Source organism: Tenrec ecaudatus, chromosome 3 (assembly GCF_050624435.1).
Source record: "Tenrec ecaudatus isolate mTenEca1 chromosome 3, mTenEca1.hap1, whole genome shotgun sequence".
In the NCBI taxonomy this organism is placed as follows: domain Eukaryota; kingdom Metazoa; phylum Chordata; class Mammalia; order Afrosoricida; family Tenrecidae; genus Tenrec; species Tenrec ecaudatus.
In genome coordinates this window covers 181,355,308-181,381,860 of record NC_134532.1, presented here as the reverse complement: position 1 = coordinate 181,381,860, position 26,553 = coordinate 181,355,308, and the positions used below count along the sequence as shown (strand labels likewise).

Genomic DNA, 26,553 nt, shown 5'->3' with positions numbered 1-26,553 from the left:
CACCTTCCCCTTCCCCTCCTGGTATCGCTACTTTCATTGTTGGTCCTGAGGAGTTTATCTGTCCTGGATTTCCTGTGTTTTCAGCTCTTATCTGTACCCATGTACATGCTCTGGTCTAGCTGGATTTGTAAGGTAGAATTGGGATCATGATAGTTGGGGGGGAGTGGGGAAGAAAGAAGCATTAAAGAACTAGAGGAAAGGTCTATGTTTCTTCGATGTGGTTTTTGGGGCTCTTTGGACTTCTTTTTCCAAAGGATCCCCTTCAATAAATTTACTTTTTCTGTTCATACCTTTTCTTTGACTCTGGTCTCAATTTTTTTTCCCTCACTTGAAATCTTTCTCGGGAGGAAGAGACAAACTGAGGTGAAGCAAAGACTTGAAGCTCAGAGGCTCCTCCTGGTCCTAAGTCTGCCCCATGGGCTAAACACATGAGGGGAGCACGCTCTAACACAGCTCCGCATCCCTGCGTGATCATGGCCCACAAGAACGTCCACGAGGATCAGGGACTAATTAGCACAGATTGGACTCATACAAAGTAGTTGGGTAAAATGTTCTCAGGTTTCCAGCCAGTACTCAGTGGGCTCTCTAGGGTTATTTCACTCTTGGGTAGACTTAGGCTTTTTGCTCCGTTTGAGACTCAAATCAGCCAGGTTCCCATTGCTTTTCTTGATCACACTCCAGAATTAAGGATGTCACTTGACTTGCAAGCTCCCCCTCTCCCCCACCCCAGCCCCACCCTTTATGGGAAAACAGAGCTTTTCTTTTTACTGCACTGCTAACGGCAAGGTTAGTGGTTCAAAACCACGAGCCGTTCCTTGGGAGAAAGATGAGGTTATCTGAGCCTTGGAAACACTATAGAGCAGCGGTTCTCAACCTGTGGGTCGCGACCCCTTTGTAGGTTAATGACCCTTTCACAGGGGTCACCGATTCATAACAGTAGTAAAATGACAGTGATGAAGTAGCAAGAAAAATAATTTTATGGTTGGGGGTCACCACCACATGAGGAAGGTGGAGAACCGCTGCTCTAAGGGGTTGCTAGGAGGGTAACTATAGTGGGTAGCGGCAGCACGTGGTGGCGCCGCAGACTGGAAGGGGCTCTATGCACAGAAGGAAACGCTGCCCAGCTATTTCCAAGGACCCAGGGTGATGCTGAGTGAAGGGTTGGCCGCTAAGGCAAGGTCAGTGGTTCAAACGCTCCAGCCCTGGGGGAAGAAGGTTGGACGCCGGGGCTTCCTGTCCACGCAAAGATCCCTCGTTCAGAAACCGTGGTTCCATGGGTTGTCCTATTCAGCTGCTACGAGTCAGCCTCCCCTCCGTGCCGGTGCGTATTTACTTCCAGTCGCCTTCTCTAATCTGCAGGTCGGCTGAATGCAATCGTTTTGGGACACTTTACAGTAATATTTCTCTTTGAGAACAGGAGCGGTGTCTTCATTGGCCAACGATCTGCGTGCATCGCTTCCTGGAAGGGTCTATCGAGTGTGATGTCTCCAAGTCAGAAATACAATCGGCTTCACTTTCTTCAGCTCTTCGACGGGCAAGTGTGCGGACCTTTCCGGAGCCCGGGCTCCAACCTGCTAGCTAAACCGGGGGTCGCAGGAGACCCCGGATTCTTGCCTTCGTGGAGTCCAGGAGAAGACGCGACGTGAAAGCGGCGCCAGCGTCCCTGGTTCCCGGGACCTCCAGGCTCCGGGTGTGTGGCTCGCTCAGGAACGGAGAGTCCAGTCGGGAGGGCCAGCCCGCCCCGCGCAGCCCCGCGGGCACCGGCCCGGGAGCAGCGGGCACCCCCAGCTTGCGGTTGCCGTGGCGACGCGGGCCCGGACGGTCCCACGCGGCGGGCGGGGGGGGGCGCCGACTCCGAGGGGCCGGGGCCGGTCCCCCCGCGGCTCGGGCCTGCGCTCCTGTCCGCCGCAGCGCCGGCGAGCGTGGGCCCGAGGCGGGCTGGGCCCGGCGGCGCGGCCGCCCTCCGCAGCGGTGGGGGACGGAGCGGCGGGGGGCGCGCCCCCCCTGCGCGAACCCGGCCGGTGGGAGTGGCTGCACTGCAGCAAACGGCCTTCGCGGCGGCCCCGGCGCTCTGGGCTCCCGAGGGCGCCGTCCTTTCGGGACTCCGCGTCGCCGCCCCCGCCCGGCAACACCCGCCCTCCGGGGTAAGGGGCCACTGCGGGGGCCGGGGAGGCTGGGGGGCTGCGGGCCGCGGCCTCTGGGGAGCTCTGCCCCCGACGGTCCTCAAAGCCACCCATTTCAGGGGAGAGACGCCCCTCTGCCTCCAGTCACCCTTTTGTTTTTCTCTTTGGAGTGCGTTTCGGGGTTTGGGAAGTTGCCGTGGGGCGAGTCTTGCTCCAAGTATGGGTGCTGGGGTCCGCCCGTGAACGCCCCCGCCTCCCAGTCTAGGAAGGGGCCCGGCTACTCGGCTACTCGTTGAGGTGCTAACCGCCAGGTCAGCTGTTCGAGACCACCAGCCGCTTCGCGGGAGATTTGCACGGGGGGGTTAGGGGGCTTCCCGCTGGGGTCAAGAGGGACAGCCTCAGAAACGGACCCGACGACGGGCCTGCGGGTTGGGTTTCCTGCGCGTGACCGCCACGCGATTGGGAGATGCTGAAACCGTGGGGTTTACTAGGGTCACCTTTTTCTTCCCGCAGAGACCATGCTTAAGGAGCAAGGAAAACCATTTCCTGGAACATCGGCGCTTTCCTTGGAGCTGAAGTGACTGGCTTGCCAAGCAAGGGGGGAACCATGTTTACCGCCGCAGGCGAACTGGAGTTCTCGAACCTAGCAAGTGCCCAGGACATCTCCCAGCTCGCTGCCCTGGAGCTGCCTCCCCGAGAGAACACCTGCCCAAGTTCCAGCGAAAAACCTGGCTTCCCGGACCCCATTTATGTCATGGCGGCGAACATTTTTCAGAGTATTCGCATCGAAAGGCCCCCCGAGAAGGTGTTAATCAAGTACGGCCAGGAGCCCCTGCCGTCCTCCTCCGAGTCTGAGGATGAAGCCTCCCAGCGCACAGCCTATGAACTGGCTTTCAGTGCCTTGAAGTGTAAGTAGTCCTGGCCTCTGAGGAGCAGAACTAAGGAAAAATAATGAGAGAAATTGTAGGGTGAAGCCCCCCCCTCACCACCCCCTATCCCGGCAACACACAGCAAACCCACTGGTAACCAGTCGAGCTGGTAGGACCACTGTCCTTGTTGTGAGCAGACCAGTGCTCCCCCTCTGGACCACACAGTTCCTTCTTTGATGTCTCTGGCCAGTCACTGGTCATGTGTGTGTCACAGAGTTAGAAGTCAGTGAAATAGACTCTTAGATTAGAACTACTTTTCACACGGGACCGACCTGCCTCGCAGGGCACCTTGTCTTTAACTCACGCCTACCATGCTGTGGGTTTGACTCCTAGTACCCTATAGGATAGGGCAGAGCTGCCCCTGTGACTGTAACTCTTTGCAGTAGTAGAAAGCCTCCTTTTGTCACCTGTGGAGTGGCTGGTGGTTTCGAACTGCTGACTTTGACGTTCGCAGTCCAATGTGTCACCCACTACATCACCAGGAAATGTGCCTCCTGCGCCTGTCATTTAGGGCTGGATACATGCTTATCATTTAGTTGAAGGAGCCATGGGGAGGCCAGAATTCGTGCCAAAGTTACCAATGACAGTTTCTCTCCCACTGGGTAGTACCATTCACTGTGTTTACATCTGGTATTTTATGAATGTTTATGAACTTCACTCAGGAAAAACACCAATAAAGGCAAGGGAGGGAAACAGATGGCCTAAAAAGAACAGGCGCAGTATTTTGAAAAGGAGATATCAAAATCAAATCAGCCAAATTGAACGTATCCCCTTCACCCAAAGGCCCAAGCCACCACTTCTCATGGAGCTGATTCTCTGTCGTAGTGAGCCTAGAGAGCAGGTGGGGGGCTTTGTTCTGCCAAGGGCCGTTGGGATATTTAGAGCATCATTCGTGGGCCTGATTGGTCAAACGTTTTACTAACTCACCCCTAATGTGGTGGGTGGAACTGTTTCTTTTTAGTGAGGTGTGGATGTCAGCTGGTGTTGATGATTTCCCAGGAAGGATGTTTTCCACCCCCGCTGTACAATGTTTACCTGACAAAGCCACAAACCCCTCTCCACTTACCCCCCCAAACCCCGAAACAAATAAAAAACCAAACAAACACACTACCATTGACCCATAGCGACCCTATAGGACAGGTAGAACTGTCCCTGTGAGTTTCTGAGACTGTAACTCTTACAGGGCCAGAAAGCCCTGTCTTTCTCCCAAGGAGCAGCTGGAGGTTTTGAACTACTGACCTTGCACTAAACCACCAGGGCTCCTTGATCCCATTCACAGGCAAATGACCAGTCATAGCATTCATTTGGGGAGCGTGTCATTTTATTCCTCCAAACTTTTCTAGAACTTTCCTCTTTTCTGGCTTGAGGTGACTGTTTCAGCGTCCTTCAGTGGGGGACACTTGTTGAGGGTGGCGTTGACTAGGAAACAACCAGGAGTGGTTAACGCTGAGGCACAGTGGCATCCTGGGTAAGGGAGGGGGTGCAGAGGGGGTGCTCGCTGGGGGGCACTGCCAGAGGGGGAGACACCAAAAGAACTGTACGTTTTTGTGCAGTGTTTGAGCAGAAAGTCACTTCTAAAAATAAAAAGAGCCAGGTAATTGGTTAGAACAACAAACTCCTATTTCCTTAAATCCAGAGCTTACCTGTGTCAAGACTCACAAGGCAGAAACGATGCCAATTTACTTTTTGAACCTTCTAATGTGCCTAGTCAAACAGCCCTGGGATGCCGGCATTATTCATGGGGCTGCAATCTTCATGGTCAGCGGTTTGAAACCACCAGCAGCTCCTTGGCACAAAGACGGGGCTTTGTCCTCCCAGAGAACTGTCACAATCTGGGAAACCCACAGAGGGTCGCTGTGAGTCAGCATGGACTGAGTGGCCGTGAGTTTGGGGTTTGGGAGAATGTGCTCAATCAGATGTGTTATTATTACCCAATCACAGTGCCCCTGAGTCCTGGGGCTCCGCAGGCACTGCCACTTTCCTCGCTGTGGATGGTTTAGAGACTCTGCTTCTGGCAGACTTTCTGGTGCTTTAGTCACAAGATTGTGGTGATTAATATTTATGAACCTGTATCAATAACCTACTTATTTTGAGAGAGAAGAAGAAATGAAATGGAAAAATCAAAAAGGATTTCTGCTCAATTCCTAATGTTGTAACCACTGATGCTGTGTAATTCCATGTGAAAAGATTGAACAAAACAATTGAGTCAGCTAACACCAAACCCAATGCGGGAGAGTTGGTTGTGAATCACAGTGGCCCAATAGCATAGAATAGAAGATGCTCCTCAGGGTTTCTGAGACTAAATGTTTACAACCTCATCTTTCTCCCACGGAATGGCTGTTGGATTTGAACCACTAACCTGGTGTTAGCAGCCCAAGGCCTAAGCCACAGTGCCTCCAGGACTCCAATGTGTGCCTACACGTAATAGAGTGTGCCTCCAAATTACAGAAGGGAACTGAATGTATATTCCACTGCCAGTATAGTCCAATCCCAGAGGACATAGTCAAACAGCTTCAGGGTTTCTGAGCCAATAGATCTTCACAGATCTTCACAATAGATCTTCATCTTTATGCTGTGGAGCTGCTAATGGATTTGAACTGCTGACTTTGTGGTTAGCAGCCCAGTGCTAAACACTGCACTACCAGGGCTTCTTCATATAATCCAAGAGCAATTACAGGTAAGTAATTTATAACTAGATCACATCTGTTTGATTAAAGCTGACCATAACAGTGCAGGTGGTGGGTCATGTGGGGCAAGTCCCTGAGGGGCAGTCACTCATGGGGTGGCATCAACATGGTGATGACAGGATGAGACAGAGCACTCAAAATGCCTGGAAACATTTTTGCTTGTTTTTACGACATGTGACTTTAAGGTCTTTTTTTGTTTTTTTGTTTTAAATCTTATGAATTGGGAATGAATACAATTATCATTCCATGGTTCAACCACGTCCAGCAGAATTGGACCTTTGCTCCACCATCAGTTTCCAAACATTCCTTTTCGACGTGTACTCCTTGACATCGTCCCCCCTTTGCCCTGCCACCACCACTGTACCCGCTTCCACCCGAATCGATTATTCTACTTGCTCTTTCTATAGGTTCATCAATCCTGGGTTTGATATACCCCCAGATGAAAAAAAACACATAACACAACATCAAGAGGATGAACCCAGTGATCTAACACCTCCGAAATACACCCTGATATGTACAAGTAAAAACCAAACAAAACAATACAAACCAAAGATACAGACAATTTTGAAAACCAGATCAGGTCCAGCCTGCATCATAGGGGCAGGGATCTGCTGACCACGTTCTAACTGTTCATGTAAAATTTATTCCAGCCTTTGATCTCTACTCAACTGTCCAATGCACTCTGTTTAGCATCCACTGTCCTCCTGTTCCTCAACTGTGGACAGAGGAGTTCACCGGACACTTGTTCCCTGTGGAGTTCCATAATGGATCCGGGACTCCCGCTGTCATCCGTAGCCTTCTGTAACCGGATTCTCACACTTCAGGCTCCGATGCTAAGCCCTCCTTCAACGTCCAATTCTATGCTTCACAACCCTTCAGTGGCTGCTGCTGCTGATGGTGTGCGTCTTCCATGTGGACTTAGTTGACATCCCACTTAGATGGCTGGTTGTGTGGAGACACGCCTTTAACACCCGGGTGCTATTCTGTCTAGTAGGCGGACACCATCTGATTTCCTCCCACACGTCTCCTCCGTGTTCCCTTCCTGAGGGCAAGTATCAAGTAGGGTGTAAGAGCTAATTGTCCTTACCTTACTAAGGTCTGAAGAGGTTTGTAAATGAGCTGGATATACTCCAGAAAGAAGTTCCAGAAATTCTCGAGTGATAGCCTGGTTGACACGAGTCTGTAGCTTCCTAACTTAGAACAATCAACCCTTCCTTATTCGAATGTCCTTCCTTGCATATTTTTACACATCGATGGTCATGGAAAATTGTTCAGTTCAGTTCAAATGCTCTGTTGATTACTTAAACACGAATAGGTGTATTTTTGGTTGACCGCAGAGATGATAGGTGGCAAAGTGCTTCTGAGGTGGGCTGGTAACCACAAGGCCAGCAGTTTGAAACTACCAGGCAGTAGTGTTGGAAACCCACAGGGAAGCTCTGTCGGCCAGGGGTGGCTGTGAGTCGGGGAGAGAGTGCGAGCCGAGCCGAGATGCCGCTGCTCCTGCTCACCTGGGAAGCCAGGACTTTGTCATGCCGCACACACATACAGTTTCTCTTTGGTTCTCATTTGTTGTGCTCCTGGTTAGAAAAATTAAAAATTTTTTTTAAACGATTTTCTTCCAGTTTACTCTTTCAGATTCCATTTCACACGCCTTCTGCTCCCTTTTAAAAAATATAGTTTGAAAGAGGAGCCAGGTGTTCTATTTCACATAGTGAGTCAAACAAGCGCTTTAATGTTTTCCCCTCGCCACATGGGGCAGCCGTGTGGATGGATTGCTATTTAATGTTAATGCCAAAATTCTATTACAGAGCAGCTGTTTTCCTAACAGGATGTTGAACTTTACCTTCAGAAGTCAGCAGTAAAAGCCTGAACGATTCTGTGTTAAAATGAATACATGAACGAATTGGTCATGTTATATGTGGGTGTGTGAAGTAAGGACCTCTAGTTGTAGTGGTGTGTAACCATTGGATTGCTAATCATGGAGTTGGCGGTTCAAATCCACCAGCTGCTTCACGGGAGCAAGCTGAGGCTATGTGTTCCCATAACACTTTGCAGCCTCAGAAACTCTATAGGGTCGCTGTGAGTCTGACTCTACTCCGAGGCAGTGAGTAGATAGATAGCAGAGCCTCTTTTTCTTTCTTTAAATCCTTTTTTTATTTTATGAAAGGATCTTGTGAGTCTTTGATATTTTTGAATGACCCAGAAGGATCCCATTCAGAAAAATTATTTTTATAAGGCCTCCCCAAACCTGTTTTTCCTTGAAATTTTCATTTGTATAAACTCAAATGATTACATTAAGGCTACTTTGGTTGTTTATAAGTTTAGAATACTGTTCTTCCATAATCATAGCACCTTGCTCTCAATTGTCTTTAGGATAACACTGGTTTGTCTTGTGAACTAAAATCAGAATTTCTAAATGCAGTGGTTTTCCAAATGTTAGAGATCCGATCTTTTTATTTTTAAAATGTCGGAGGTCCTTATCATCTTGTGTGTTACAGGGGCTTCATCAACATTTTTATATATAAAGCCACATCTGATTATTATAGAGTAGAGATTCGGGAAGTCAGGTTTTAGAAAACAGGAAACCCTGCATTGATTTCTTCTTTAAGGATTTAAAGACTCACAAAAGCAGAACAAGCTAATGACACACAGAGTCAAGAGAGCCTGGGTAACAGGCTTTTTGTTTACTGGGTAATTAGATCAGAGCACACGATCTTTTTGAGGCTAGAGAAGAAGATGGAAACAACATCCTTTAAAAAGCATTTTATTGTGAAACTCTGAATCGCAGATTAGTTTCCCATTAATAGTTTATACACATGTGGTTCCACGCCATTCGTTGCTGTCCCCACAGTGTGTCTGCACCCTCCCCTTTGCCACCTGCCTTCTCGTGTCCATCCTCCAGTGTCCCTTCATTTGATCTCCTGTAGTTGATTGGTCTGCGAAGTGTCTTCTTCATGGGCATTATTGTTTCTTTTGTAGGCCCAACAGTTATTTGGCTGAAAGGTGACTATTGGGGGTTGCCTCAGCTCCAATGACAAGAGTGTTAGGTTGGTAGTCTCAAGGTTTCTCCATATTTTATCAGTCCAGTAAATCTGATCTTTTTTTCCCTCCCTTTCATTTTAATAACTTTGCATTTTTGCCCTACATTTTTATGTAGGACTAGATAACTGGGACTCGGATAGATCTTTTAATTAAAGGCTGCAGTATAATGTTTTATTAAAATTCAAAAAACCACTAGTCTTGTACCAAATAACTCCAAGGTCAACTTTCTGCTAGAGACGATGCAATTACTCATGAAGAGTGGCTGATTAATTGCAACCTTTGTCAAAATACTCTAGTACTAGGAACTAATTTATATTTTCAGAGACTCTGAATGTTTCCAGGGATACTTATTGTAGGGGCTGTCAAATCAGTTCCAACACACAGCGACCCTATGTGCAACAGAAAGAAACAAACATTGCCCGATCTTGGATCCGCAATCAATGCTCGTGAAAGCAGCAGTCAAGAGAGCAAACTCTGTTGAAACTTGCTATGTAACCTAAGTGAAGTCTGTCTTGGAGAATGATCCATGTGCACTGGAGAGAAAGGTATGTTGTTAGGTAGCATCGAGCTGGTTCCGACCCATAGCGACCCAGTGCACAACCAAACGAAACAATGCTCAGTCCTGTGCCATCCTCACAGTTGTTCGGTCCTTAAGCCCACGGCTGAGCCCATTGTGTCAGTCTGTCTCATTGAGAAAGGGGGCCTTCCCCTCTCTGGCTGCCCCTCTACTTTAGGAAACGTGATGTCCTTCTCCAGGGACTGGTCTCTTCTGACAACATGTTTAAAGTATGTAGAGACGAAGTTCTGCCATCCTTACCTCTAAGGAGCGCTATGGTCTCACTCCTTCCAAGACAGATGGTGGGCCCTTTTGGCATGCATGCAGTTCAGCGACCTGATTCTTCCTTTGTCTTCATTATTCAGCTTTCACATGCATATGAGGCTGGGGTCAGGTCCTTTCAGTCCTCAAAGTAATGTTCTTGCTTCCCAGTATTCTGAGGAGGCCTTGTGCAGCAGTTTTACCCCATGCACCATGTCTCTGATCTCTTGACTACCGTCTCCATGAGTATCGATTATGGATCCAAGCAGAACAAAATCCTTGACAACTTCAACCTCTCCTCCATTATCATGATACCTAGTAGCCCAGTTGCACGGATTTTGGTCTTTCCATTGAGTTGTCATCCACACTGAAGGCTGCAGTCTTTGTTCTTCACCAGCAAGTGCTTCTGCACCCCCTCACTCTGAGCAAGCAAGGCATGCAGGTTGTTACTAACCCTCCCTTCAATTCCAGTGCTGCATTCTTCTTCATGGAACCCGTTTCTCATGATTGTGAGCTTGTAGACTGAATTCGTCTGGTGAAGAGATAGAATCCTGAAGCACACCTTTCCTGATTTTTAAACCAGGGATGACTCCCTTGTTTGGTTTGCACAACTGCCTCTTGATTCATGTCCAAGTCCCAGATGAGCGCAAGTAAGTGTTTGGAATTCCTGTTCTTCTAAAGGCGATCTGTAGCTAACAGCCCCAATATGGAATGCTTTGTGTTCTCAGTAAAACATAAACAAACATCTTTCTGGTATTCTTTGCTTTCCGCCGGGACCCCTCTGATGCCAGCAATGGTTTTGTTTCCGTCCTCTTCTGAATCCAGCGTGAATTCCTGGCGGTTCCTGTCAGTGCTCTGCTGCAGTCATTGTTGGGTGATCTTCAGCAAACTTTTACTTGCATGTGCTATCAGTGGTCTTGCTTTCTGTCATAAGAATCCAGGTGAGGTAGTGGTTATACGTTGGGCTGCTAACTGCAAGGTCAGCACTTCAGAACCAGCAACTGTTCCCTGGAAGAAAGCTGGGGTGGGGGTGGGGGGGATTTTTACTCCTGTAGTAAAGAGTAACTGTTTCAGACTCACAGATGGAGTGCTACCCTGTCTGTCAGGGTTGCCGTGGGTCGGCATGCAATTGATTCTATAATTTGTACATTCTGTTGGGTCACCTCTCTTTGGAATGGGCACAAATAGGGTCTCTTCCAGTCATTTGGCTCAGTAGCTGTCTCCTAAATTTCCTGTTATAGATGGATAAGTGCTTCTAGAACTTCATCAGCTTGTTTGAAACATTTCAATGGGCATTCCATCAATTCCTGGAGCCTTGTTTGTGGCTAATACTTTCGGTGTCTCTTGAATTTCTCCCTTCAGCATCATTGGTTCTTGCTCCCGTGCTACCTCCTGAGATGGTGGGACGTCGACTTGTTCTTTTTGGTTACAGTGACTTTTGTATTCTTTCCATCTTCTTTTGACGATTCCTACATTATTCGTGGAATCTTACAATATTAGAACTTGAATTTTTTTCATCAGTTCTTTCAGTTTAAGATATGCTGAACGTGTTGTTCCTTCTAAGTCTCTGGACATTTCATTATAAGATTTTACTTTGTCTTCTCAAGCTGCCCTTTGAAATGTTCCGTTCAGCTCTGGGACTCCATCCTTTCTTCCATTTGCCTTCGCTGCTCTATGATCCAAAGCACTTCCGACATCCACATAGATCTTTCTTTCTGGTCCTTTAAGTGACCTTTGGCTTCCTTGGTATAGGATGTTCTTGATGTCAGACCTCTGCTCAATGGATTTTCTGTCTTTAGTGTTCGATACATCAAGCCTATTCTTGAGGCGTTTTCAGAATTCAGGGGGGATCAACTCAAGGCTGTGTTTTCTCTCTGCTGCTGGACTTCCGTTCATCTTCCTCAGCTGCAACCGAACTTACTCGTGCGCATTAGATGGCTATTGCATCATTGGCCTCTGGCTGCGGTTTAGCTGCTGCCATCAGCGTCTGCAGTGTCGCTCCCCACAGACATCGTCCACTTGGTCTCTGTGGGTCCCATCTCGAGAATTCCACAGGTAGAGTCACCGTTCCTCTTGTTGACAAAAGGCCTTTACTGTGAGCCACTCGTTTGTCTTGCAAAATTGCATCGTGCGATCTCCATCTTTGTCTATTACCAAGACCATATTTTTCAACTACCACGCCTTGTGTCCAACTTTTGCATTCCAATTGCTGATAATCCTCCCCCCCCCAATAGAAATATTAGGAGGTAATACAGAGATCATGTCATTCCATAGTTCAGTCACATCAAGCAGTAGTGTATGATTGCTACCACAGTCAGTTTCAAAGCATTCGCCTCCTTCTTGAGCTCCCCGATATCATCTCCCTTTATCCCCCGCCCTCCCGCACTGCACCCCCAGGAACCCTTATTCTACTCACTCTCTCTCTAGGTCACTAATAATTATGAATGCGTCTTGATCACAGGTTTGATCCATTTCCAACTGAAGAGGTTGGTAGGATTCTTCAGAATCTGCATCACCAGCTTTGGTGGGTGGTCCATAAACTGGAGGAAGAGTCGTATTGACAGGATTTCCTCGTGGGCAGATAGTGTCCTATTACTGACTGCATTGTATTTCAAGATAACTCGAAATGCCCTTTTTGCTCTTGAACGTGATACCGTTCCTCTTGAACCTGCCATTCCTGGCATAGCAAGTCACAGGGTTTTCGGATTCCACCTGAGGGGCTCCTGTTCTGGCACTCTCTCTGGCCTTCAGTACCTGACCATGTTTAGATGCCATGTGTAAGGTTGTCAGTGTCTTCATGCCTCTGAAGTGGACAGCCCATTCCCTCTCCGTCGCTGCTCTTCTTCTGCAAGCTCTGCTGAAGCCTGTTCACGTTGGGTGGCCCTGCTGGTCTTCAAAGTCCCTGTGACATAACTTCCAGCATCCCAGCAACACACAAGCCACCACAGTGTGACAGATGGACAGACAAGTGGCACTTCCACACTACAGGGTAACTTAAATGAATATGGGGGAAAATTTTTTTTTAATCATGTACCTCTAAAATTTAACTCAGTCCGCAGAAACAATTTTTGTCATTTCTCATTTTGCCTGCCTTTTCACAAGTGCACTTATTACATAGCCTTGCCACCATTGTCTGCTATTGTCAGGAAAGCAAAGCCTGAACCCATTGAGACAAGTCTGAAAGTTGTTCGCGTGCATTGCTGAGTGTATGAGGTCTTTGAGGCAGCTCAAGAGATCCATGTGCCTCAGGAGGCATGGATTTTACAATATAGAAATGCAAGTGGAAAGCCGAATGTCTCTTACAGCGGCTTACAGTAGATTTGAGAGCCAGGTTCCACAAAGGCGAAGATTCGTGGCATCCTTTTGCTCACACTTAAATGATCAAAGACCAAGACTGCAGGGCTCAGATAATAGAATAATAATAGCTTATATTTATTGAAAACTTAGTTATCAATTAATTGCTGTTCCAAGAAACTTTTCATATAACAACCCCACGAAGTGTGGGCACGGTACCATTTTTAAAAATTCTTAACAAATGAAAGAATTTAGGTGCAAACAGGTCAGAGACCTACCTCATGCCAGAGAGCTAGCCAGGGGAGTCATTAGAATTCAGTTATGTTTCCTGACTCCAGAGCCCAGATTTTAGCCTCTTCTTCCACTTAGATCAGTGAAACTTGGCAGAAGTACTCTGTTGATATTGAGTATTCTCTGCTTGGAGCCAAGATCCATCTGCCATCAGCATTGATAGCCCTTGTTCCACATCTTCCGAATCCAGCTTGAATGTCTGGCTGTTTCCTGTCGATGTGCTGCTACAACCGCTGTTGAGATGTTTTCAGCCAAATTGTACTTGCATGTGATAATATTCCCTAATTTCTGCTTTCTGTTGGGTCATTTTTCCTTGGCAAGGGCACAACTATGGATCTCTTCCAGTCAGTTGGCCTAGTAGCTGTCTTCCACATTTCTTAGCATAGACTAGGGAGTGCTTCCAGTGCTTCTTCAGCTTGTTGAAACGTTTCAGTGGGTGTTCCATCAATTCCTGGAGCCATGTTTTTGCCTGATGCTTTCAGTGCAGCTTGAATTTCTTCCATCAGAACCTGGTTTTTGATCATATGCTGCCTTCAGAAATTGTGGAGTGTCTAGCAGTTCATTTTGGTACAGTGACTGTGTGAACTCTTTCTTTCCCTCTTTGCCATAGAATCTTTTCATATTGCAACTAGAGGCCCGAATTTTTTTCTTCAGTTCTTTCAGTTTGAGCTATGCTAAGCGTGTTCTTCATTTTTGGCTTTCTAACTTCAGATCTTTGCGCATTTCATTATAATATTTGACCTTGCCTTGTTAAGCTGCCTTTTGAAATTTTTTGTCCCATTCTTTGGCATGACCATTTCTTCAATTGCCTTAACTTACTCTACGATTAAGACCAAGTTTCGGGTCTCTTCTGACGTCCACTTTGGCCTTTTCCTTCTTCCCTTTTTATGGTCTTTTGCTTTGGTCAGGATGGTCTTGATGTCCTCCTACAGCAAGTCACCTCTTTTGTCATTAGGATTCAATGATTTAAATCAGTTCTTGAGATGGTCTTGAAAATCAGTCAGTATATACTCAAGGTCATATTTCGGCTCTCCTGGACTTGTTTTAATTTTCTTCAACTTCAACCTGAACTTACATGTGAGCAATTGATAATCTCTTCCCCAGTCAGCCTCTAACGTCATTTGGACTGCCGATGTGGAGCATCTCCGTCATTTCTTTTTGCAGATATAGTCAGTTTGAGTCCTGGTTATGTGGTCGCGTGGGGCCAGTATGTACGGTAACAGTTTATGTTGGCGAGAAAAGGATTTCGCAATGAAGTGGTCATTGGTCTCTCAGAGTTCTGTATCGTGTGTTCTCCACCTTCATTTCTATCTCCAAGGCCACATTTACCACCTACTGTGACTTCCTGCTTGGTCCCATCATTTACATTTCAATCACCAACCACCGGCAGTGTATCCCTAGCAAATCAGGTGTACCACTGAGAAGTATGGACATTTCAGAACTCTTCGTTGTTGCTCATATGGAACCTGTACATGGATCACAAGGCAGCTGTACAAACAGAACAAGGGGAGACTGCACGGTTTAAAATTAGGCAAGGTGTGGCTCTGGGTTGTAGCCTCTCGCCATACTTGTTCAATCTAGGTGTTAAACACATCGTCAGAGAAGCTGGCTTATATGAAGAAGAATGCAGAATCAGAGTTGGAGGAAGGCCTATTGACAACCTGCGACACGCAGATGACCCAAGCTTGCTTGCTAAGAGCGAGGAGGGCTGGAAGCACTTGCTGCTGAAGACAAGGCGGTCTTCAATATGTGTTACAGTTTAATGTAAAGAAATAAGAAACTCTCACAACAGGATCAATAGACAGCATCATGATACATGGAGAAAAGATCAAAGTTGCCATGTAGTGTAATGTACTTGGATCCCGCCAGCAGTCAAGAAATCAAAGGACATCCTGCATCAGGCAAATCTGCTGCACAGACCTCTTTAAAGTGGTCAAGAGCCAGGCTGTCACTTTGAAGGCTTTGGTACCCTTGACCCAAACCATGGTATTTTCATTCAACTCCAGAACATGTGAATGTCGGACATGAATTAAAGACGAGTGAATAAGAGTGGCCGTTCTTGAATTAAGGTGCTGGGGAAGAGTATTGGAAGAACCGCCAAAAGAGTAAAGAAGCCTGTCGTGGGAGAAATACAGCTTCAGTGCCCTTTAGAAATGGGGGTGGCGCGACCTCGACTCACAGACATGACCGTGTTATCAGGAGCGGTCAGTCCCTGGAGAAAGCCATCTTCCTGGGTAAAGGAGCTGGGGAGTGAAGCGCGAAAGACCCTCGATGAGAGGGCTGGACCCGGTGGCTATCACTAGGGGCTCAGCATCATTGTACAGAAAACCCAAGTGCTGACAGCCATTGGGAAGATGGACCGGGCAGTGTTTCCTTCTGTTGTGCACGGGTGTCTGTGTGGGAGAGCCGACTCCACTGCACCGAACAACGTCATTTATGTAGGAATAGGACGAGTGGGGGCCTGGGCCCAAGAGGGCATAAGAGACAGACGTATTACGGTCTGAGACCCCTGACGAGATGGACTGACACAGTGGCTACAACAATGGGCTCAAACATCACCGTTGGGAGGACAGCGCAGGACCCAGCGGTGTACCATGTGCTGTCCATAGGGTCTTGCGACAACCTAATGACACAAGGATTCCCGTTCTTGCCATGTTTCCGTTTCCCCATAATATACACCCAGCTGCCTTCTCCCTTGGCATATATCTGGCTGCGTGGCAGTGGCGGCCCCCAAACAAAGGTTCCACTGATGCAAATTGCATTTCCAATTAATCAGTCCAGGAATCCACATTCTGCACACTCAGTTCCTAACATGTTTCAGCAGAAATGCTTGCATTTAGTGACCGAGTTGCAGAGCAGAGTAGAACAGTGCTGAGACAGTAAATGCAGGCGCACGGACCCTGTACTGTGTGAAGCCCCTGTGGGCCGGCTGGTTCCGGGCGCTGCGCCACACGAGCACCAGCCTAGAGTCAGGATGGACTACAAGAGGGCTGACCAGGACCCGGAAGGCATTAGCCCTCTCTAACTTACACCTAGTGGCCACCTCCCTCTTGAGGACACCCCTGGACGTGGTGAAGGGACGTGTCTCCTGTACTAGACCCCTGTACCTGTGCCCACGTGGTGTGTGATGAGCCACCTGGTTTCAGGATCAACCCCTCCCCCCACCCCCGATTCACCGGCACCATGGGTGCCTTTGTGAAGATTGTGCAGCACAAGGGCGGCAAGACCCTGAGGAGCGGCCTCACAGCCACCTTGGTGATCAGAGTGCCAGCCACTGCCATCAACTCCACCCCCTGTGACCAATTAAAGACCTTTCTGTGGCCAAGCCTTGAGCACTGACCTCTATGCCCCGATGGTGGCTGGCAGTCTGGCCCGCTTGGGCACTGTGACTGTGGTCAGCCCCCTGGAGCTGGTGAGGACAAAGCCACAGGCACAGCAGGTGTCCTGTCAGGAGCTGGGCATTTCTGTGCAGGCCACAGTGGCTCGGGGCGGCTGCACTTGCTGTGGTTGGGCTGGGGGCCCACTGCCCTGCGGGGGATGTGCCCTTCTCAGCCCTGTGTTGGTTCAACTCTGAGCTGGTGAAGAGCTGGCTCAGTGGGCCCAGGCCAAATGACCAAGCATCCATGGCCATCAGCTTTATGGCTGGCGGCATCTTAGGGATGTGACTCTTCAAGGTGGTGACTCAGCCCAGGTCACACTGGGCACAGTGGAGGCTCTGGCAGTGAGGCCACCACGGGTCCACTCCACCTGGCTGTTGCGGCGGGGGATCCGGGCTGAGTCAGGCATCAAGGGGCTCTTTGCAGGCTTCCTGCCTTGGATCATCAAGGCTGCCCCCCCCCCCTCCTGTGCCATTATGATCAGCATTTATGAGATTGGCAAAAAGCTTCTTCCAGAAGCGCAACCAGCAGCAGCTGCCAGGCTCTTGTAAGGGAGCAGGGGACTCCCATCTCTCCTCGGATGCGCCGTGGGCTAAAGAGACTGAGCCAAGAGCCTTGTCCTTAACACCCCTGTGCCCCCCCCCCCACTGGGCCCTTAGGCTCCCTCAGACCAGGTCTTCTTCCTGCTGTGCCCCATACCTCAGGCTCAAGGATCCTCACTTTCCCACCCCCAAGTTCAAGACCACATTTGCTACCTGCCCCAACCCCACCCCGCCTTATGTGTAAGTGGGCCTGCCTCAGTCTCCCCTACTTCCATTAATTCCTTATGTCTGAAGATGATTTTCTTAAGAGAAAGTACTGTATATACTCGAATATAAGCTGACCTGAGTATAAGCCGAGGTACCTAATTATCACCTGGGAAACCAGAAAAACTGATTGACTCGAGTATAAACCTAGGGTGGGAAATGCAGAAGCCATCGGTGAGTTTCAATAATCAAAACAAATGAAAATAAAATTACTAAAAATTGAGACATCAATGGGGAATGTATTTAAATACGTATTTTAAATAAAAAACATAGATAAAAGGACAAGTCATTTAACATTAGTAAACCAGCACAGTAAGTGGAAAATAGGTTCTAACAAAAGCAATAAGGTATCAACAATGATACCTTAAGAGAACTATTCCCTGAGCTCAATCAGCAACCAAGCTAAAATGTAAAGAGTTAAAATCATTCACACCTGGATTCCTCATCATCCTCCGTATCCCAATGCAGAGCTTCAGCTGGTGTGAGGTCATCATAGACGCTGTCCTCACTGAGATCGCCGTCATCACCATCACTGCTGTCATTTTCATACAAAGCGCAGTCTTCACTGCCATCCATAGCATTACTAATACTACATTTCTGGAAGGCACGTCACACCATGTCTTCTGGAATGTCTTCCCATGCACCTCGAACCCTCTTTGCTATTAACTCTATGTATGTCAGACTTCATGAGATTTCCTCCTTTTGTTAGTCGGGTTTGACCAGGTGACATCCATTCATGCCACATCCTTTGCACACGGTCTTTAAAAGACTTATTCAAAGATACATATCATAGGACGGCTCTGATTGGTTAGATGTGAGTAAGCAAACATTCAAAGCCCTGCAGTGTCAGCGGGGCTTTGAATGAACAGTGGAGAAATGGCAAATCACCCGTGAGATAGCGGGCGCTCATCCCGTTACCTCAGGGAGGCCCCAGCGAGATGTTACACCTCACTGGGGTACCACTGACCCATGTATAAGCTGAACCCCAGCTTTTTGTGCTAAAAAACTCAGCTTATACATGAGTATATACGGTAAGTAAATGTGAAAGATAAAGTCAGAGTGTTTTAATGAAGACTGTTAGTTTGTAAGTGTGCAAACCAGCTTCATTCAGCTTGAGCTTCGAAGAAAACTTTCTCATACAGGGCTAGGATATCTTGTGCAACTCAAGGGAAACGTTTTTAGCCGAGATTTAGGAAGAGAATGAAATCAGGAATGGGAAAGATATTAGGACTCTTTCTGTGTCTCTATCCCCTGATCGCTCCTCTGTTCTTTTTAAAAAAATCATTTTACTGGGGGCGCATACAACTCTTATCACAATCCATACATACATACATTGTGTCAAGCACATTTTTACATTTGTTGCCAATATCATTTGCAAAATATATGCTTTCTGCTTGAGCCCTTGGTTACAGCTCCTCATTTTCCCCCTCCCTCCCTCCTCCCCCTCACCCATGAACCCTCAATAATTTGTAAATTATTATTTTGTCATATCTTACACTGTCAGATGTCTCCCTTCACCCACTTTTCTGTTGTCCATCCTCCAGGGAGGAGGTTATATGTAGATCCTTATAATCGGTTCCCCCTCTCTACCCTACCCTCCCTCCACCCTCCCAGTATTGCCACTCTCAGCACTGGTCCTGAAAGGATCATCTGTCCTGGATTCCCTGTGTTTCCAGTTCCTACCTGTACCAGTGTGCATCCTCTGGTCTAGCCATATTTGTAAGGTAGAATTGGGATCATGATAATTGGGGCGGGGGCAGAGGAGGGGGAGGAAACATTTAGGAACTAGAGGAAGTTTTGTATGTTTCATCATTGCTACACTGCACCGTGACTGGCTCGTCTCCTCCCAGAGACCCTTCTGTAAGGGCATGTCCAGTTCCCTACAGGTGGGTCTTAGGTCCCCAATCTGCACCCCCCCTCATTTACAGTGATTTGATTTTTTGTTCTTTGATGCCTGATACCTGATCCCTTTGGCAGCTCGTTATCACACAGGCTGGTGTGCTTCTTCCATGTGGGCTTTGTTGCTTCTGAGCTAGATGGCCGCTTGTTTGCCTTCAAGCCTTTCAGACCCCAGACACTATATCTTCTGATAGCCGGGCTATCCTCTGTCCTTACTCTCTGCTTGCTTCTCTTTTTCTGTGCACACCGGCTGTGTCTGCATCTGCCACGTCTGTGGGGAAAATGTGCTGTCACACCCTAGCCTTTGAGCTTTCATGGCACAGTTGTCTGCCAGTCCCTTCACTGAGACCAATTAACCTCAAAGTTCCCTAAAGGGGAGTTGACTGACTCTGTGTGGGTTGGGTGTATTTCCAGGGTCCATTTCCCCCAGAGCCAATGGAGGCAGATTCTGAACTGCTAACAAACAGGAGGCCAACTCTGTGGATTTGTTGTTAGCTGGGCTGACATTCTGATGCATAATTACCCTGAAGGACGGAGTAGAACTCCCCCTGTGGGTTTTCAAGGCTGTAACATTTGTCAGAGCAGAAAGCCTCATTTTTCTGCCGCAGAGTGGCTGGTGGTATTGAACGGTTGACCTTGAGGTTAGCAGCTCGGTACATAATCAGAACTCCTTTCTAGACTGGGAGGAGGTGGGTTTCACAAGCTGACCCGAGAACCCCCACACTTTGAGTAAGAGTTGCCGCAAAGAAACTTCCACAAACACAAAAGAACGAAATGGGGCAGAGAGGACACCTGAGTCGCCTCACCTGAAATAAGTGACTTTGGGGATGGTTTGGGGGCAGAGCTCCCCAGTGTGCCCTCTCTGTGGCCCACCCTCTCACCAGCTCCCTCGAGACCTTCCTTACCTCAGAAGCTGGATGTTTCAGGGGCTCGGGGACGGAGACGCCTGCCACTAAGGTACCTGCTGTCAGTCAGAAGTACACCTAATTCCCTCCACTTGAAGGGGTTAAGACTCTGAGGGGAAGGAAAAGAAAAGCTCTATTTAGCAAGAAATGGAGAATAATCTCTGAGCAAGGCTAGCTCCTCTTTTTGGAGATGTGTTTCTATCAAGGACCCCCGGTAGCACTGGGGTTAAAGCCACCCGCTGCTAACCAGTCACTCCACTTCTGGAAAGAGGCACGGCCAGGAAACCCCGCGACACAGTCCTTCTCAGTCCTGCAGGGTTCCTGTGAGTTATCATCGATCTGAAGGCAGTGGGACTTTGTTGTTGTTCTTATGTTGTCTCCAACAGGGCTTTTTGTCTTTTCTCACTTCATGTTCCCACTTGTGTCTTTTTCGGCATGTTTCGTGGTTTGAGAGCTAGACTCTAAGATGACGCTTGCCATGGTTTTGGGCACATGCAGGGTTTTCAGAGACCCGTGGGCGCTGCTTTTGACTGTTAACTGAAAGGTTCGCGGTGCCACCCCACCTAGCGGCTCCGCTGGAGAACATGAAAAAGCCAGGTGGTCTGCTCCCATCATGATTCCCGTCAGGAAGCCCTATGGAACAGGGCTGCTCAGTATAACAGGCTGAGTCAGGATCAGTCCAGGGGCTTCACACCAACCATCAGGTGGTCAAGAATGCCCAAACTCACTGCTATCGGGTTGATTCTGACTCAGTGACCCTCGAGGGCAGAACTGCCCTTGTGGGTTTCTGAGACGGTAACTCTTTACTGGAATAGAAAGTCTCATCTTTCCCCCAAGGAGCAGCTGGTGGTTTAGAACTGCTGATCTTGCAGTGAGCAGTTCAACGTGTCACACACTAAGAGACCATGGCTCCTTATTTATGGGCATCTTGTTATGTTGTTAGGTGCCACCAAGTTGGTTCAGCTCACAGCGACCCTATGCACAACCGAGCAGGACACCGCCCGGTCCTGTGCCAGAGCCCGTTCTGGCAGCCATGGTTTCTGTTCATCGCGTGCAGGGCCTGCTTCTGTTTCGCTGCCCCTTCGCTTTACCATGCCTGATGCCCTTCTCCAAAGGCTGGTCTCTCCTGCCAACATGTCCAAGTGCATCAGACGCAGCCTTGCTCTCATTGCCTCTAAGGAGCATCCCGGTTGTCCTTTGAGCAGTCCAGGGTACTTTCAGTAGTCTTCTCCGGCACCACAATCAAACACATTGCTTCTTCTCAGTATTCTTGATTCAAAGTCCACCTTTCCCATGCTGATGATCTGGCTAAAAACACCATGGGAATAGGGAGCCCCATCGTTTTCCAGTGGAGACAGAGGTTGGTGGTTTTGAACTGTTGACTTTGCAGTTAGCAGCCCAATGCTTAACCCGCTGCACCACCGGGGTTCCTTGTTAAGAAATCCGTTCTCGCATACAACGTAACTGTCTTCATGGAGAGAGTGTGGTTATGTTAAGAATCCTGAGCCTCTTCCTATCTCCATGCACCTTCACGCCAGCCCCAGAATCTCTTTCTGCCAAATCATTTGCTGGCCTTCTTTGAGAGTCAGACTGGGAGCCTGGACGGTGGCGGGGAGCGTGGGGGGGCGGGGGCGGGGAGGAGAGAGGCTCAGTGAGACAGGCCCAGGAGTTCCACAGAAGAAACAAGTGTTCGGGGACATTCTGGCGAGAGAGGCTGGAGCATTGAAGGAAGTAAGAGAACAAGGGAGAACAGGACAAGGGGAGGAGACGGATGACTCACCAGTACAAACATGGGTTTGTCAAAGAACACAAAGCTTGGAATTCTTTTCCTACACATGTTGACCCTTCAGACCATCCATCTGACCTCAGTTATGAGTCCATATGGAGTCGGGGTTATGAGGATCGGCGATTCCAAAAAGCTGAGAAAAAAATTCACCATGATGTGGGGGGTAGGAGGAGAAGAAGGGGGAACCGATCGCAATCAACACATAGCACCCCTCCCCGGGGGATAACCAACAGAAACGTGGGTGCAGATGGACAGCGGTCAGTGTAAGAGATGAAAATAATAATAATTTATAATTTATCAAGGGGTGGGGGGAGGGGAAAAAGAGGAGCTGATACCAAGGGCTCAAAATAGAAAGTAAATGTTTAGAAAGTAATGATGGCAACATATATACAAATGTGCTTGACACAATGGATGTTATGGATTGTTATAAGAGCTGAAAGAACCCCCAATAAAATCATTTTTAAAAAAAAGTTCATCGTTAACCTTTTAATTGAAGTCTTTGTCAAGCATTGCAGTGTAGCTCGATATCAATCAGAAAGCCTAACGTGGTTTGGTTTACAGAGTGGATTTCATCCCAAAGCGTTTGCTTTCCAGGTTGGTGCCTCCAGTAACAGACATTTCCCTTCTCTTGCAGATCAAGATATTTTGGAAAGCATATTAATAGACAGTTATATCTTCCCAAGTACCACAATAGTAAGTAGACCACTCTTCTGTCATCAGCTTGACTCACGATGATCATTTGGAAAGCCTTTTTTAAAAACCTTGAAGCTTACATAACAGCCCATGTGCTTAGCACAACGAGACCTCTTCACAATGTCTCTTAACTCCCTCCTAGTTCTTTCATTTAAATGAACGTAGCAGAAATAACCTTGTTGGGAAGTTTTGTCTCTACTAGTTTGTGTGTTTGGTTTTTTCCTATTTTGAAGACCTTCCCTCTCTGCAAATCCATCGGGATTGTGTAAACACAGTCCTATGTCTCCTCCGTATGAAACAAGTTTGGGATGGACACTCTTGCCACTAGAGGTTCTTTTGTGCCCCTTTCTCTGTGTGTTTCCCCTTGGTAGCCAGATCATTTGAGCAGCCTTATTCTCGTCATGCTGTACGATTTTCAAGAAAGAAAATTCCAGCCTCGTCTCCTTTCTGACAGTGAAGACGTCATATCAGAAGTTGAAGAAGTAGAAAACCTTCTTAATAGGTAATTGTAAAAATGAAGCTGTATTGTGGGAACCCAGTGTTAGGGTTTTTTTGGGTTGTTTTTGTTGTTTGTTTTATTTTATCATTGGGGGGCTTTCACAAATCTTAGACAATCCATTAATCCGTTTATTATGCACATACATACATAAGTTGCCATCAATGTTTCCCAAACATGTATTTTTGTTGGTAAAATTGTACACAGCCAACAAGAAGGTACCGTATATACTCGAGTATAAGCCAAGTTTTTCAGCACATTTTAATGCAGTTTTTGTGGTAAAATTATGTGCCTCGGCGGATATTTGGGCTGGCTTATACTCGAGTATATACGGCTATTGCTAAGAATGGAGAAGAGCATGAATAAGTTACTTGACTCCCTTTCCAAGGAGTCTTGAACTATGAAAAATTCCATTTTAAGATCAAGTTATTTTTGAAAGCTAGGCTGGTAGGTTCCAATGTGTAAGTATGTGGGAAGCCATGAAAATCGCTAATAACTTTGACTACTTAAACTTCAATTAAAAATAGCTGTTATTTATTTACCTAGCTTTATGGACAAGGCTTAAGAAAAAGAAATCTAGCATGGATCAGATGAAGAATATCCCAACAGTATTAATAGTGTTAAGAACCTACTATTTGGCAAACTGGGGGAGAAAAACCCAACAAACTTAGTTAAGATAAAACTTTTTTTGTCTTTACAACATAAGTAAAATATTTTTAATCAATTGCATATAAAGTTACTTCAATACACAAGACACCTGATGTATTCAATTAGTTGTGAGAACATCTGCTCATTTTATGACTGAGTTTTTAATATTGCTTAATAGATTTTCATTATTTGTCAATGGAATTTTACCAAAATACTTCAGTTTATTGTTGAATGCTGAGAAATCGTTTTGAAAGTCAGTATCTATTAAACTGAAGTATTTTGGTAAAGATACAACTCTTTACAGGTTTTTATTTCTTTTTCACCTAGATCAGTGGGTCTCAACCTTCCTAATGCCGCAACCCTTTCATACAGTTCCTCATGTTGTGGTGACCCCCAACCATAACACTTTTTTGATTGCTACTTCATCACTGTAAGTTTGCTACAGTTATGGATTGGACGACCCCTGTGAAAGGGTTGTTTGACTCCTAAAGGGGTCTCGACCCACTGGTTGAGAACCGCTGGCCTAGCTGAAGAGGAAGCCAGTCCTGGGGCGAATCATGTTGCGAGGGCTAATGAAGCTGGTGCCGGTCAGGTGCTTAGTGTAGGCGGCGTAGTCAGTGGTCAGCACTCGCTGACTTGCCCGCTGCTGTGGTTTAATTGAAAGCACACTGTAATAACCGCCAGCCTCCTGAGAAGACTTTTACCAAGGGAATGGTCTCCAACAGTGTTGCCGGTATCATGTCTGAGTTCATCTTTTTATGGGACATTCAAGCAGTTCATCGAGGATTCCATTGCCTTTTGGCCTGAAGAAAATATTTTTACGTGTTAGGCATACACCCAAACTTCAGTTATTGTGTTCGTTGTTGGGGGAAAAGTTTGCAGCCATAAGGTCCCTGCTGTGTCTCCTGCACTGGCTCCTGGTCCTGCTGCTGCGGTGGCTCCTCTGGTGTCACAGTGTCTCCTAGATCCAGGAGGCTCAATGCACAGGGGTCTCCGGGTCCAAAGGATGCACTCCCCCGGGCTCTTCTCTCTTGCTGGTAGAGAGTGTGTGCTGCCTTAGTTTGGGGTGCTTTGTTTTAGGCCCAGCAGGCTGGCCATCACATTGAATCTGTTAACAGTCCCTCACAGCTGAATCACATCATCCAATCAGTATCTTAACCCCGCCCCCCCCTTCTCACCCAGACCCGCCAGGAAAAGAAAGGTTGTTTGGTAGGAGTAACAAAGGCTATGGCTATAAAAGCATCTTAAATCATTCTCTGCATTACAGACTGACAGGGCAGAGAACTGCCCCCTTGGGTTCTGAGGCTGTAAATCTTTACAGGAGCCTCATCTAGCTCCCTTGGAGGGTCGGTATGGGTTTGAACCACTGACCTTGTGGTTAGCAGCTCAGTGCATGGCCTGCTACACCACCAGGCCCCGGTGATTCTCATTTTAGACTTCAAAAATTAAAGTTGAATTACAGGAGAATTTGCTAAACCTGTAAATTAAATTTATTAACATTCTAGTGGGGAAAAGTGATAATCTTGTTTCAAATGGCATTTGTCACCTAAATGGATTTTTTCTCTCTCTCTAGTTTTAAGACAAAATTGGCCGCGTCTTTGGCAAGATACCGAATCAAACATGATGCCCTTTCAATTTACCACATTCTACCAGAAACAGTTAGAAATCAGGAACTGAGGGCCTCCACATTGCCACTTTATGCTTGGATCAATACTTGTAAGATCAGGTATGCTCGTTACAAAACCCACTCAAATGTGTTAAGTAATATTATCCTTTTTGAGGAATGATGTGGAGGGCTGGTAGTGCTTGGGGAATATTGTTTAGCTCAGGATCTTATGGAAAAACTGCAGGTATTTACACAGTAAACTTTCTGTAAGTTACTTTTGAGACATGATATGCAGTTGATATTGTTCTTTGCTGCAGGAAAAAAAACTCTTGGTGTTAAATAAATTCCAAAGTATTGTATTTGTAACAACAACCCAATGTTGTATATTTATAGCCCTGAAGAAGTTTACAGTAACTTGAGGAGAAAAGGCTATCATAAAGTCCAGTCTGTGTTGCATATTGATGACAAAGTCTTTGCTGTGGACAAACATTGCTATGATGTCTTAATTTTTCCATCTCATCTTAAAAATGATCTTCTAAGCATAGATCTTGTCAAGGATTACAAACTTGTATTCCAGGTAAGCTAGGATTCCCTTCTCTGTGAGCCTTGTCTAACAACACGACTTACTCAAAGGCCCTTACTCGGCATCTACTGCTTATGCGTTACCAGGAAGGTTTATAAGACCTCACTGTCCCCGTAAATAAAATAAACACCTCTGCACACAGCGCTCACGTTGCACTTTCCCATCTTCATCTCAGGGGAAGGTGTAAACAGAGAATAGGAGACTTGTATTGCTGCCAACCAGAAGGCTATATTTTTGTCACCATGAAGGATCCCGGGTGGTGTAGCAAGTTACTCATTGGGCTGCTAACTGCAAGGCCAGCGGTTCGGAACCACCAGACACTCCTGTAAAGATTTACAGTCTGGGGATCCCACAGGGGCAGCTCTACTCTATCCTAGTATAGGGTTGCTTTGAGAAGGAATGGACTCGGTGGCAGTGAGTGAGTGAGTAAGGGAAAACTGCAGAGAGAGTACTGGCCACTTTTCTTCCATTTCGGAGGATGCTACGCTGCTCGTGCCGCCCCGTGTGTGAAAGAGCGGTGCTTTCTTTCCTAACACCAACAGCCTTCACCTGCAAGGCATGTGTAACAGCT

General features: G+C 47.2%; 1 protein-coding gene and 1 pseudogene across 3 annotated transcripts in view; both read left to right on the top strand.

Annotated features, from left to right (window-relative positions):
• The first annotated feature begins 1,488 nt into the window (after positions 1–1,488).
• Positions 1,489–26,553, top strand: part of NSUN7 (NOP2/Sun RNA methyltransferase family member 7) — a 60,808-nt gene continuing 35,743 nt past the window's right edge. The window contains exons 1-6 of one of the 3 annotated variants that reach the window (XM_075544404.1): positions 1,489–1,690; positions 2,637–3,031; positions 22,591–22,649; positions 23,021–23,151; positions 25,367–25,519; positions 25,793–25,976. In XM_075544404.1, coding sequence (XP_075400519.1) covers positions 2,731–3,031; positions 22,591–22,649; positions 23,021–23,151; positions 25,367–25,519; positions 25,793–25,976 — 828 coding nt within the window. In that variant the 5' untranslated portion in view covers positions 1,489–1,690; positions 2,637–2,730. Of the gene's footprint in view, positions 1,691–1,920; positions 2,145–2,221; positions 2,435–2,636; positions 3,032–22,590; positions 22,650–23,020; positions 23,152–25,366; positions 25,520–25,792; positions 25,977–26,553 lie in introns of those variants that run through there. The other 2 variants (XM_075544402.1, XM_075544405.1) reach the window with 2 other exon arrangements.
• Positions 16,367–17,346, top strand: LOC142443098 (mitochondrial glutathione transporter SLC25A39 pseudogene; annotated as a pseudogene).